This window comes from Crocodylus siamensis, chromosome 1 (genome assembly GCF_052110815.1).
Source record: "Crocodylus siamensis isolate JL-2025a chromosome 1, ASM5211081v1, whole genome shotgun sequence".
In the NCBI taxonomy this organism is placed as follows: Eukaryota; Metazoa; Chordata; order Crocodylia; family Crocodylidae; genus Crocodylus; species Crocodylus siamensis.
The window spans coordinates 147,238,221-147,252,623 of record NC_143395.1 but is presented as its reverse complement, the minus strand read 5'-3'; the positions used below and the strand labels follow the sequence as shown (position 1 = coordinate 147,252,623).

The following is a 14,403-nucleotide window of genomic DNA, read 5'->3' as shown; positions in this document are numbered from 1 at the left end:
CTCTAGGTTTTCAGAAGAAAGTAGGATGTCTTGCCTCAAATTCAACGAACACAAAAAGACAGCATTTGGCAGACATACAGTGGAATGAAGTCTAAGCATGCTAGTGACTACAACAGAAAAACTGGTTTCCTTTGCTGATCAGTACTTAGAAAAACAAAAAAAAGCATAAGAAAACACTTAAATAGAGTTTAAGAGAACCTTAACAAAATATTAAAGGTACTCTCATAGAATGTATGCGTGTTTGTTTTTAAATTGCACAACAACATGTAATTGTCAATCATTTCTGTTTTAAGTTTGTAGCGTTTACATTGTAATGCATTTTGCTTCTGAAATGATCTTCACCATCTATTTTAAATCCTAAAGTGATAAGAGTTTAAGTTATATTTCAGCAAGTTTAAAAGTCTTATAAGTAAGACTGAAGGACATCCATCCGGGATCAAATGCAACTGTAATCTTAATATACAAATTGTTTAACTGTATAATGATTACTTCCCACAGAAGTCAGCTATACCTATACAGTGCGTCCAGGTATAAAATCCAATGCACTTTCCTAACTACATCCACAAGTGATATCACAGCCAGTTATGGATAGGTGGCACCCAGTCATGTCAGAGTCTATTTAGAAAAGCTGAATGTGTACAAATCCATTCGGCTGGACACAATGTACCTGAGGGTGCTGAGGGAGTTGGCAGATGTGACTGTAGAGCTGCAGGCCATTATCTTTTGAAAACTCATGGTGATTGAGAGAGGTCCTCAACAACTGGAAATGGACAAATATAGTACCCATCCTTAAGAAAAGCAAGAAAGAGGATCCAAGGAACTACTGACCAATCAGCCTCACCCTCAGTCTCTGGAAAATTCATGGAGCAGGCCCTCAAGCAATGCATTTCTAAGCACCTGAAGGAGAAGCCAATTAGGAATAGTCAGCATGGATTCACCAAGGGCAAATCATGCCTGACCAACCTGATTGCCTTTTATGATGAGATGACTGACTCTGAGGATACAGGGACACCAGTGGATGTGACACACCTTGACTTTAGCATGGCTTTTGATACAGTCTTGCACAACATTCTTGCAAGTAAGCTAAGAAGTATGGGTTGGAAGAATGGATTGTAAAGTGGATAGAAAACTAGCTGGATCATCAGGTTCAGAGGGTATTAGTCAATGGCTCAATACCTAGCTGGCAGTTAGCATCAAGTGGAGTGTCCCAGCAGTTAGTTCTGGGGGTGGTTTTATTCAATATCTTAATCAACTTAGAAACTGGGAAGGAGTGTATCCTCAGCAAGTCTGCAGATGACACCAACCTCAGGGGAAGTAGTAGACATGCTGGAGGGTAGAGCTAGGATTCAGAGAGACCTAGACAAATTGCAGTACTGGACCAAAGAAATCTCACAAGTTCAATAAAGAGAAGCACAAAGTCCTGCATTTAGGATGGAACAATCCCACACACCAATACAGGCTGGGGACCAACTGGGTAAGCAGCAGCTCTGTAGAAAAGGACATGGCGGTTACAGTGGACAACAAACTGAATGAGACAACAGTGTGCTAGACTGTTCTCAGTAGTGGCAGATAATAGGACAAGAAGCAATGGTCTCAAGTTGAAGCAGGGGAAGTTTAGGTTTGATATTATGAGAAACTCTCTCATGAGGAGGTTAGTAAAGCAGTAAAACAAGCTTTAGAGGTTGTGGAATCTCCATCCCTAGAGGTTTTTAAGACCTGGTTAGACAAAGCCCTGGCTGGAATGATATAGTTGAGGAAGGTCCTGCTTTGAGCAGGAGGTTAGACTTGACCTCCTGAGCTCACTTCCAATCTTTCTATGATTCATTATCGTTGTAGTGCTTTCAAAGTAAATGCAAGTTTTCCAAAATAACTTTAAGATACCCAATCCTTCCAAGCCTGGTAGTTGTAATATGCTGTCCTACTGTAAAAGGAAGAGTGAACAGCAAAAACAAAATGGGTTATGAAATCCATAAGAAGCCAATTGCAAGAGGGTGACACTATACATGAAACTTTTTAGGGGGGGGGAAGGAATCTATAGAATCAGTAACTTATTTGCTCTGCAAATTTGAAAATGAAATATCATAAAGCATGATGCACAGAACAAAGTTTTCGAAGTCATGAATAGTAACTAGTACCTAGAAGCTGCAACCGATCCTTGGCCATAGCCATATTAGTCATCATTTTAGACTGTAGACGTCGTGCTCGTTCACACTGATCACCTTGCAAAGAGTAAAAAAAAAAGAAGTCAACGTTACTGGAATGTTAGATTAAGTACACCCACATCCCTCTATCCTTGTAAAAGTGACACTTACCTCTTTCTTAATTTTGGGGGTGGGGGAATGGTTAAGAGGCTTTTGAAATGTAGTTACTTAAACCTTAGCTAAGACTCCTAAAGAATATTTCTTTTTCTTTTCTTTTTTTTGGGGAGGAGGAAGGGTAGGCAGGGGGGGTGCATGCAGAGAGAAGAAAAACCAGGAAGCATACTATCACCAGCCCAAGGAAATTATCTTGAGCTATATTCATGGAGCATAAAAATACATAGCAACAATAATACACAATTTTATCCAGGGACCTAAACACTAGAAGATAAAATTGGAATTCATGCTAAGAAAAAAGTCAATAACAGATATTTTCTGTTACATAAGTTTTACTGGGCGTTTTCATGATCCAAACTGTCCATGATTTTGAATATCCTGAATATACTTCATCAAGATTTGCCATTACAGTGGATCAAAAAAATAGGTTAGGACAAAATTAATACAACAATGGTTCTATTTTAAAACTGAAACAGAATTTATTTAGTTACATAAGTGTTTTTCATTTTGCTAGATGGAAAAAAGTTAAAGAGCATTGTCAAAAGCATCAAAGTCCATTAGGAAATATTCTGCAAATACTTGTCTAGCACCCAGTTGAAACAATGTTCATTTTGTAAAATGATCCCCCTCATCTGACATATGTGAAATGCTGCTGAACTTTCCTCCTTTTGTGAGAAAATGTCACAAAGCGCTTTTTGTCATTTAAGTCAAAACTTTACATAAGATTAAAAAATGGTCTTACCTTGACCAACAACTAAAACAGCTATTCCTTTCTCCAGTTCTTCAATTCCTTTCTTATACCATTCAATAGCTTGCTCCTTTTGTCCTGCTGAAAAAGGAAATTAACCTATTAGTTTCCATATTGGATTAAACTCAGAAATTAATTAAACAGTAATCACAACCAGGGTGCCATGGAACCCTAGGGTGCCACAAGATCCTTTGCAGAGTGCCATGAGGCATGAGGATAAGCAGATAAGTGCAGCCTCAGGCTTGTCTCTGCGTGGCTGAACCCCTACACCCATCACCTGGGTCCATCTGCAAGGAGGTAAGATAAGAGCACCATAATATAAAAACTGTTTATTAAAATTGAGTGGCACTCAGTTCACAAAAGTTATGGAGGGGTGCCTTGAATCTCAAAAAGCTACTAAGAACCAACAATTTTAAATAAATCTTAAAACAGTTTTAGGCACTACACTAGCATCAAATCACTTTCTAATACTTCAGAAACACTTCCCCAAATGTTTTAAAAGACATCCAAAAACAGAAGAGGAAACTGGATTGACTACATCTGTTCTCAGATAAACTAACAGTGAAATAGGCTGGCAAAAGCTTGTCAAATTAGAACAATCAGATTGAGAGAAACCATTCTTTTTTAATCTTTCTTTTACACATACAACAGATATGAAAAGTATACTATTACAGTATATACATTTTTAAAAATGACTGAAAGTATCACAGGGATTGATGAGGTAAAGATATCTGACTTAACAACTATGTTACACTGACCCTACAGTGTATGTTTTTATTGCTTTCAAAGCAACTATTTTCTATAGTGTCACAATGTTTATAATACAAAAGAGATGCCTATAAAAACCTATTTGGTTATTCACTCCCAACACAAAAGCATCATGTGTCAGAAATACACATCACCCTCTGCAGACTCTATGAGGGGTGAGGGAGAGCAATTCTGCCCCCCCCCCACAGAACTTGGTGCCTGGAGCAGGTGCTCCTCTCACCCAGTAGTTACACTAGTGATGCTTCTGTCAAACTTAAGTGTTTTTGGAATGTCACACGTTTTCTTGAGTTTATTTTACTGACACGGCATGTATAATCACTATGTATAGGTAGTGTCAAACTGTATGTAGCCCTATCATCGGGTATTTTTACCAGTGCTCAGGAACATAGCACCTGGCACTTTAATTAGCGAGCTGTGCTAATTAAAAGCCCCCTCACATCATGTGTATCAGCATCCTCATGCTGAAAACATGGCAGCAGGGCACTCTGAAATAAAACATGTCTGATGAGCTTAGTTCAAAGCACCCCGCTGCTATTTCCAGCATGTTGGAGCAGGCTCCGTGCACATCTATAGGAGCCCTTTATTACGTTAATATGAGTCCTAGTATTTGATATGAATGCAATTTTTATGGTTCATTTTTTGGCCAAGACTATTTAGTGGATTAATCATTAACTTCAGTGTTCCTCTCCTATTCACACTTGAGAGAATACTTGCTGAGATATGACATGGGTATGCTGAAAGCCCAGTCACATAGACCTTTCTGAACAACACGGTCTGGAGCGCTATAGCCAGATGCTTCCACACTAAAATGAATTTACATTTTAAAAGGGGGTGCCTATAGCAAGAACACCACCTGGCTGGCTATTCAAGTCATTCAGGGATGGACATTTCTCACAGCAGGGAAACTGAGCGAGAGACAGTATCCTTGGATATGTCTGAAAGGATACAAGTCTCCTCCTGGTCCAAATTATATTAGGAAGGACTTCTGGTCTGGTAAACAAGCACACCCCTCTTTGATGGCAAGAAGTAGCATGCACAATATGAGCTCCCCAAGAATGCAATGTATAATGTATGTAAATAGCCAGATAAGATACCATACTTAAGCCTTGCCATGAGAGCAACTGCTTGTCTAAAGTCTTCAGGAAATAAAATGGTTTGGCCCTCAGCCTGTGGGTAACAGGCTAACGGCAAACTGCAAGGGCAGAAAGGTCAGAGGCAGCCACTGCTACCTGACCTGTGATGCCAACTAGAAGCTGCATTTGTACATTTAAGATGCAGGCTAATAGATTATTGTTGCAGTATATCCTTTTGTTTATCTATTCTTATATCTCTGGCTCCATCTCACATATGGTTACTTATTGTTTGCCTTTGGATCTTTGTTTTATAGTAAAACTCTTTGTTCTCTTTTGTAAAAGACTAGTCATTGGTAAAGGTAACAGTATTTGACTACATAAGCAGGCCTTTTTTATTTGGGGGGATGGGGAGCATGGGAATCTAATAATTTTGAGCACGTGACCAGACAACGATGCAGTTCTTCTAACGAGCAAAAATCCCTTCTGTTAAGAGATGGAAAGACCTGGGCAAGGTGGGTAAAGCTGAAGTGCCTTCAATTACGGAAATGGCCTTTGGAGCATCTCAGCCTGCTCTCAGTGGTCAAGCAGACCAATGGTAGAGAGGGGTCTAAAACTAGAAGGCACCTCTGCAAGTGTTGGGACACCCTGGGGACATATCACAAAGGTGCACCTCTAGCCAAATCCAGGACTAGAATGTATCACAGATCCTACCTAAAATGATTTATCTATGTTGAGTGACAGTTTCAGTGCAAACTGTGTTGAAATTAAACCCACATACCCATAGACTTGTGTATCCAAATGACATTCCACTGTCTATTTAATCAGTTATGAAAATGAATCATTTAACTAAGCACTCCTTTTGATTAGGCAATGTAGCAAATCAACTGTATTCACCAAGATTAAGTTACCAGCATTCTAGACAAGCTTCTTCTATTTTTCCCACACCACTAACAATTACAACAAAGGACAGGAAGCGTCATTAAGCACAGTCCCCTGCGTTCACAGGCAACCCTGTGTCCAAGAATCCACAAGATCATCCATTCCAACCCATGTTCCACACTATGCCCCAGGGCAGCCCAGGAAAAAACAATGTGTCCCAACTTAACACCAGGAGAGAATAGCACCACCATACCCTACCAGTGAAAGGGGAGACAGTTTGATACAATCATCTTAGTCTTAACTAGAGACAACGCACATGCTCTGCCATATTGCAGTGGAAGACAAAAAGACTGAATAGTTTTTGTCTTGTGTTGTCAGATAGATCCGAGAAGAAAATTCCTCCTGGTGCTGATGCCTTGCAGGTTCAGTGCTGGCAACCAGTTTGACTCTGCGCACAAGCAAAAACCTCCATCCAGACACCAAAGATGTTTCTAAGTACCAATAGGAACATCAGCATACCACAGCCAATTTCCCATTGCTACCTACAGCAAATGTCTTAAGTGTCAGAGGAAGGCAAGAACAAAGACCCCAAAAGCAAAATAAAAATATTTGAGGTGAGGAGGAAAAAGAGAAGGATTTCTTCCTTGTCTTAACAGGTAAGCAGCATAACACCTGAAACATGCAATTATCATACCTCTTCTGCATAAATGGTTTTCTTTCAACCCTCATCAGTGGAGAATACCAACTACTTGATTTCAGGTGTTACAGGCACTGATTATTGCTCTGGGACCTCCACCCCACTCATATCAGGCTATGCCACCTGGAACTTGTCAAACCCATCCTCAAGCAATCCAGGTTCCTAGTCCCCGTGGCTGACAGGCTGTTGGTTGGACAACTCTGTGGTAAGCTAAACAAATACTGCTCTTTTAAATCTACCCTTGTGAGAGTGAGCCTAATAACTCTTTTAGTATCTGTTATACTTAAATCCATCTCTTTTTTTAAACAGATAACCAAAACTATACACTTAGTTTCACCAGTTCCTTCAGCAAAGTTATTGTGGACAGGATCTTTTGATAGTCGGGCTTACGCAGATCACACTCGCTTTAAAGGTCAGGCTTAATTTTATTAATAAGGGTTAAACAAAACAAAATCAACTATGCTGGGTGCACCAGTGAGCACCCACTCACACTGGTGTTGTATCTCCGGGAAGGGTCGCTGGGATCAGGCGGGTCTGGCGTCCTTCCCTCCGGCTGGCCAGGCCGAAGGTCGCTCCGTGTCGATTCAATCTGTAGGGTACGTTCCGTCGGGCGCGCGAAGACCCCAAAGTTCACAGAGCGATGATTTTTATACTCCCTGTGATGCAGGGCGGTCTAATTACATGTGGCGCTTTCTCATTGGCCCGGGGCGGTGACCGTCACATTATTGACAAGCCCTGGACTTCCCCTTGTCAGACCCCCATGCGGAAAATTCCAGCCGCATGGTGCTTCCACGCTGCAGCCCCAGAGTCTCCCATCCACCCAGCACCTGTTACATAAACACTAAACACATGCGAACATGGCCACCTATAGCACTCAGCAAGTGCAAAATAATTGCAACAGTTATCTGGGTAAAACTTTTCTTTTCAGTATCCGAAAGCTGGAAAAACTCTTTTTTGCAAGTTATTTCAGTTGGTCTAATAAAAGATACCAGATTTACCCAGAGAACCTTGTCCACCTATGCCTGTAGACCAACACAGCTACAACCTATACCCCTGTAACCGGTTCCTTCTGCACTGGTATTGATGTTTTTGTGAGACTACTGAACAATAAATAAATAAATAAATAAATAAATAAATAAATATCACCCTGCCTAATGACACCCTAGAATCAAATTAACCTTTTTCAGTCACATGAGGGGAACTCATGGCCACCCTACAATCAACCAATACACTGAGGTTCCTTTCTCTCCGCTGCCTCCAGTATGATACCCCACCTTAAAGCTAAAGCTTTAAGCATTAGCCCTAAATACATAACTTTGCACTTCATAACACTATATTGGTCCACTCCACAAGGTTATCCAATTCTTCCTCCACAGTAATCTGATCCTCTTCCTAGCTTGGTGTCTGTGTAGATTTTGAAAACGATCATCTAGTTCCTGTAAGTCACTAATGAAAGTCTTAGAGGGGACAGATCCCAGAACCAATCCCTAAGGAGCACCACTAGAAACACCTCTCTAATCTGATAACTCCACTTCCACATAGCCCAATGACATCTCCCTTTCAGCCAATGCCTTAGCCACCTTACAGTTAACAGTCTTCACCGTCTTTGGTTAAATACTAAAAGAAAAAATTATCAGCTACTTGCATCAAGTATTGCACACAATACTCAATAAGTAGGAGCACCACAGACTTACATAGTAGCATATTTTCTGTTTTAGCCTCAATTCCTTTCCTAAAGATTCTTCACATTATATCTGCCTTCTTAACCATTGAATACTGAGCTAATATTTTTAGGGAGCTTAAACTGAGAAGCTCTGTCTTTTGTCTATTACCTAGTACTCTGCATGGCATCAGGCACCATACTATTTAAGTACTGTCCTTCGAATCTGCTCGAGATTCATATCATCCTCTATCTACTAAACACATTTTATACCCTCACCTTTACATTTTAAGCACACCCTTCCCACCATCTCATTTCTAGAAGCCATATAGATTGTAAGGCTGGAAGAGACCTCGGAAGATCATCAGGTACAGCCACAAACATTTAAGTCTCCTTCCATCTTGGCTGCTAAGGGGAGTTGTATTTCTGGATTCCGCAACAACAGGAGCTTTATTACCTTGGCCTGTCTCTAGTTTCCTTTTCTTGATTATTTGTCTCCTAAGCAAGATCTCTGGTGTCTCTACTACTGCTTACAGCAGTCTCAAGGTGATTTCAGAGCTTCACAATCACAAAAGAAGTTATCCCAGCCCTGTTAGATTTCACCCCTTCTACTATTTGGTGAACACAAAGATGAAACCACAACACCTAGAATATTACCTTAGCAAAAGCAAAGATTAACAAACCAAACAAAAAACAAGACCCCCCCCACCCTCACCCCACTACACACACACACACACACACACTTTGAGTCTATGATTTGCCCTCCCTGTCACCATACAAATTCCTTAAGGGTAAGTGGATTTTCCAAGCTTGACTACTACTGTTAAAGGACTACTAAATAAAAACCATTAATCCTACCAAAAGTTTAAAAGCACAGAAATTACAATGATTTCTACCCAACATTTGTTAATTACTCGGGGTGGTTGGCTATCCGATCAAAACAGATAAAAGGACAAATGACATTATTAGATGTTGGCTTTTTTTGGTCATTGTAGCTGATAATTATAGAGCGCCCCAAGCAGCATAGTCCAGCCCCTGTACCCCACTGCCAGCCCGAGACCACAGCAGACTACAGGTCCCAGTGAGCAGCAGGAAGGAGAGGGGGTGCCAGTGAATAGTCACAGGGCACTGTGCTCAGCAACAAAGAGACCATTACTGGCTCCTGCTGCCACTGCCATGGCAATGCCACACGTACAGCAGAGGCCTGAACACTGGTGGCTGCCGTGGAGACATTGTGCTGTGCATGGGTGGGGTGAGGCACCTTGTGAGAGACATTCTGCTCCACTGGACACCGGGTGCCTTCTCTCCAGCGACTGTGGGAGGTCGGCTGCACAGGGCCCACTAGTGCTGAGGCAGCAGAGTGCTCTGGGGCTCCAAAATGTGCCTGGTGCCATTGTCTGCACGAGGGTCCACCACAGACAGCAGCATGGGCTGCAGGTAGGAGCCCTGGGCAAGGGGGTGCCATGTGTGGGAATAAGGCGGTCATTGCCTTTCTCATCAAGGGCCAGAGCATGCAGGGGGTATGTGTGCATGTTATTAATGCAAAACAAACCAAAAAACCAGGTTCATATCAGTAATATAAAATGCCTTGCATTATTGCTAAATATCAGTTATTGGATCATCATTGGTCAATATGGTTGGTTAATCATCAGCTATCAGTATCAGCCAAGAAAATCCTTATCGGTGCACCCCTTTTAGCACATATTTTTTCTAAAACAAATGAGAGCTGGGCATAAGACAGAAGGATATTCAACAGTCTAGAAATCTTAACTGTTCTCCAAACTATACATAATATACTGGTTATTACTGGTACCCATTTGAACTTACAGTACACAAAAGCCACTTAGAAACAAATAAAAAGGATTCAAAATGCATTCTACTTAGAAACAAATAAAAAGGATTCAAAATGCATACTGGTAGATCTCCATCAAATCCCTCCATGCCATCTAAAGTTAATGAATGCTTTGCATATAAATAGAGAAATCCATAAATATAATAGATTTATATACCCCTTGCTCAGGAAAGTTACTGTAGCAAAAGCTTTGTATTTAACAGATATGTTCTTACTTATATTAACAGCAAAAGCATGTTTCTATAAGGGTTCACCCTGTACAACTAACATAAAATTTTAAAAAAGTGCAAGCTCATGACAGGAGCAAGATCTGAAGGCTTCATAGCAACACAATGCTGACTGGATTTCAGCAACAAAAACTAACAGGCAATTCCAAGGATCACAGTAGTAAACTCAAGCTAACTTAAAAAAGACAAAGTGCTACTACTACTAGTTATAGAACAGAAATTGGAGGAGGGGTCCAAGACCGAGGCAAAAATAAAGGGGTGCCTATGATCATAAATCCTCCATGCAAAAGACTTGAAGTTCTATTACTCCTCAAACTATCTATATGGATCTGGTGAATTGCCTATAAAATCTTGGCAGACTGCAGGTTTAGGACCGTAACATAGTCAGGTATTGTGTTTTTCTCCAATGTTTGCGCTCTTATTTAAATTATTCTGCAGGCTTTTAACTGTCATACATTTAAGTAATTCTTTCTCCCAGAATAATCCAAAGAAGTGTTTAATTAGTTTCATGCTATTTAAAAAAAAAAAAAAAAAAAGATATCATGAAAGAGGACAGGCAGGAATTAAGACTCAGAATAATGGTTCTAATTTGCTTTGAGTTTAATAACAAAATGTTAAAAGTAAAGGTGTTACACTGTTAGTATCTGTTTGTTACTACAAGCTATAATACCTGCCAAATGAAGATTAATCTGTCCTTTAAAAACTGTAAACACTTTTGCTATCATCATAAATATAATAAGCCACCTAGAGCAGGGGCGAGCAATTATTTTGGTCAGAGGGCCGCTTACTATTTTTTGGCAAGCCATCAAGGGCCACATGACAGGACAGATTAATACTAATTTTCTAATTTTTTCAGGGGCCCTGCAGGCCAGATAGAATGGTCTGGTGGGCCACATCCGGCCCCTGGGCCGCATTTTGCCCACCCCTGACCTAGAGTATCAAGTTTCTGTTCTGGTCCCTGAACTGTGACAGGTTCTGCATCATGCAAACATCCCTTTCAGATTAATAAAGCTGCATCACTGCCACTCAAGCTGTTGCTGTACAGAATAACTGTGTCCCTTTCATGATGTACTGAGCATGTTGCCTCTATTCTGATTTCCAGAAAAGGAAAATACTGCCATGTTCTTCCCAAGGAGCTCTAATGAAAGAAACTACAGTATTACACAGCAGACACTCAAAGTCATGCTGATGTTTCCACAGAATTTTAAAGCCTAGCACAAAGCCATGTCTCAGAGGAAACCCCCCCGCCCCCCCCCATTTTGAACACTACTAGGGCTGTCCTGCTACACGTAGACTGATGGACTGAGTCCAATACATTGGGAACAGCTTTTGAAATCTTGTCTGGAATTCAAAACAACAACAGGTGGAATAAAACAGAATGCTGAAGAAAATTCTTTGCTGTCCCTCACCCCACCATTTCACTGACCAAACTTTCCTCTTTTAAATAAGCGGAGTGCCTCTGCATCAGTTTTAAAGGAAAACTGCAGCGTGACAATTTCCTGTTTGATTAGTTTCATACAATGAAAGAAATAAATGATACAATAGGAAAGAGGGCAGACTAGAACAGGAATGAAGACTTGGAATAGCAGTTCTAACTTGCTTCCAGTTTAACACCAAAACATTAAAAATACAGGTGTTACATAGGACTGTTAACACTAGCTACATATACAAAATTAAACCATTCCTTCTTCTAGGGAAAAAAACTGCTCCCACACTGTATAGGCCAGCTACCAATGCAAACTCTTTGACATTCATGTTTCTCACACAGTTCCTGCCCCCCTAGCTAGGGAGGAGTGCTTTTACCATGAGAGTGCCCACACTTGGGGGAGCTGCCAGTTAAAAGCTAGAGATGTACCACTAAAAACTCCAGTGCTTGTGACAAAATGAGAGCAAATTAAAACGAGAGTCAGAATAAATGTTATATAAAGACATAAATGGTAAATATAAAAACAACCTAATATAAATGCATAAATGCTAAATATAAACAGACACAAACACATTAGAATACAGTTCCTAAACACAAAAATGTAACATATCATATAAATAAATATAAATATAAACAAATATGCAAGTACAAACACAAGCACGTCTAAATAAGTATAAATATAAAATAATATACTATATTTCTAATATAAAATAATAATACAATAAGTATCAACGTAAACATTATGTATTTGTTTCTTTATACTTAATATTTATATTAATATACTTATACTTATTATTTACATATTAAACAAATATTCTAGTATAAAGACAAGCACATAATATAATGTTTAAATGAGTATAAATATGCAATAATATAGTACTATATCACTAATATAAAATAATATAGTGCTTTATCACTAACACAGTACTATAATACTAATATAAAATATAATACAGTATAAGTATCAACATAAACACATTATGTATTTGTTTATTTATACTTGGTTTTATATTATATATATTTATACTTATTTACATATTGAGCAAATACACAAGTATAAACGCTACCACATAATATAGTGTCAAAATAAGTATCAACATAATATAATATAGTACTATATTACTAATATAGTACTCTATAATAAAGTATCAAAGTAAACACATTATATACTTGTTTATTTAAACTTGGGTGTTTATATTATATGTAAATAATAAGTATAAATATAAACAGATATATAATAAAACACACAAATATAAATACACATAAACACATAATATGTATAAGAATAGCTATAAACAAGTATATAGTAATATATTTAAGTATGAATAAATATAAAGACGTCATCATATACATAAGCATAATATATATAAACAATAAGTATAAACAAATACATAATAGCTAAATAAAGCCATCATAATATAGAAAGATAAGCCAGTATAAACTAATTGGATAATAAATCTATGTAAACAGAAACGAGCAGCGGAAGGGAGGGAGGAGCCCGCGGGACTGGAAGCGGCGGCCCGGGCCCGTGTCCCCGGGAGCCGAACCGAGCCGAGCCGAACCAGGCCGGGCCCTGCCACAGCCGCCCTCCCCGCCCCAGCGCTCACCGCGCTCCTCCTCGTCGATGCGCAGCGCGGCGGAGATGCAGTCAAAGGCGCGCTTGTGGCAGGCGCGCACGGTGTCTGGCGCCCCGCCGGGCTCACTGGCCGGGGCGCCGCGGGCGGCCATGAGCGCGATGCGGCGGCAGAGCCAGGCGCACAGCAGCCCCAGGCGGCAGGCAGCGAAGCGCAGCAGCGCGAAGGCAGCGACGAGCGGGTAGGAGAAGTAGTACACGTTCCGCTTGTGCGGCGACGGTGGCGGCGCCCCCGCCCCCGCGCCTGCTCCCGCCCCCGCGCTGGACACGGCGCAGGCCGCTGGCGGGAGGGGGGCTGCCGGCCCGGGCGCGGCGGGGGGCGAGGCCGCGGCGGCGCGGGTCGGGGAGCTGGAGCCGCCCGAGCCCTTCTTCCTGCCTCTACCGCCCGGAGAATTCATTCACCGCCGTCGCCACCACCCTCCGCCAACCCCGGCCATGGCGGCGGCCCTGAGGCCCAGCGCCAAGTGCGCAGCGGCCGTTCCTGAATAGCCCTGCGCGCCGAGGCACCGGCTGTTCCGGCCACACTCCGCCGCGCGGCCACAATGCCGGGTGTGGCGGGCGCCGCAGGTGGGCGTCCGACTACAGCTCCCAGCAAGCACCGCGCGGCCCGAGACGCGGAGCAAGGAGGGACCGGTCGGCCGCGGTGCACGCCGGGGGTTGTAGTCTGTCAGAGGGGCGGCAGTTGCTAAGGGAAGCGGTGCAGCCTGGGAAAGGGGCAGAACCCAGGACAGCCCTGCCGTTCGCGGGTGGCACGGGACTGTACCGGCGCGATACAGCAAACCCCGCCACACAGGTGCGCTCGGGGGTTAGGCCCTGCCCCAATCCGCAGGGGGGGAGACTAGGCCGATCTCTCCGCTCAGAGCCCAGCCTGGCTCGAGGGGCGCCCTTAGCCCGGGTCTCGTGGCGGGCTGCTGGACAGAGCAGCCTCCAAAGCCGTCAGCGCTGAGAACAGCAGGCTGAGCTTGAGGGGGGAGATAAAACCAGGGTCCGTGGGCTTGACTGTATCGGATAAAAAAAAACAAATCCCCAATTTTCAGATTGAAAAAAGTAACCCCAAATCCACATTTTTCTGTGATTAAAATGAAACCCCACTAATCTAGAAATGGATATATAAAGGTGCTTCAT

At 41.8% G+C, this 14,403-nt stretch overlaps 1 protein-coding gene across 3 annotated transcripts in view; it reads right to left on the bottom strand.

Moving 5' to 3' along the window:
- The window catches only part of SPAST (spastin), a 63,072-nt gene extending 49,080 nt beyond the window's left edge, over positions 1 to 13,992 (bottom strand). Inside the window, exons 1-3 of one of the 3 annotated variants that reach the window (XM_090044984.1) lie at positions 13,253 to 13,992; positions 3,058 to 3,144; positions 2,136 to 2,219 (exon numbers count right to left, since the gene is read on the bottom strand). In XM_090044984.1, the coding sequence (XP_089901110.1) occupies positions 2,136 to 2,219; positions 3,058 to 3,144; positions 13,253 to 13,676 (595 nt within the window). In that variant the 5' untranslated portion in view covers positions 13,677 to 13,992. The remainder of the gene's footprint in view (positions 1 to 2,135; positions 2,220 to 3,057; positions 3,145 to 13,252) is intronic. The other 2 variants (XM_090044976.1, XM_090044968.1) reach the window with 2 other exon arrangements.
- Positions 13,993 to 14,403: the final 411 nt, after the last annotated feature.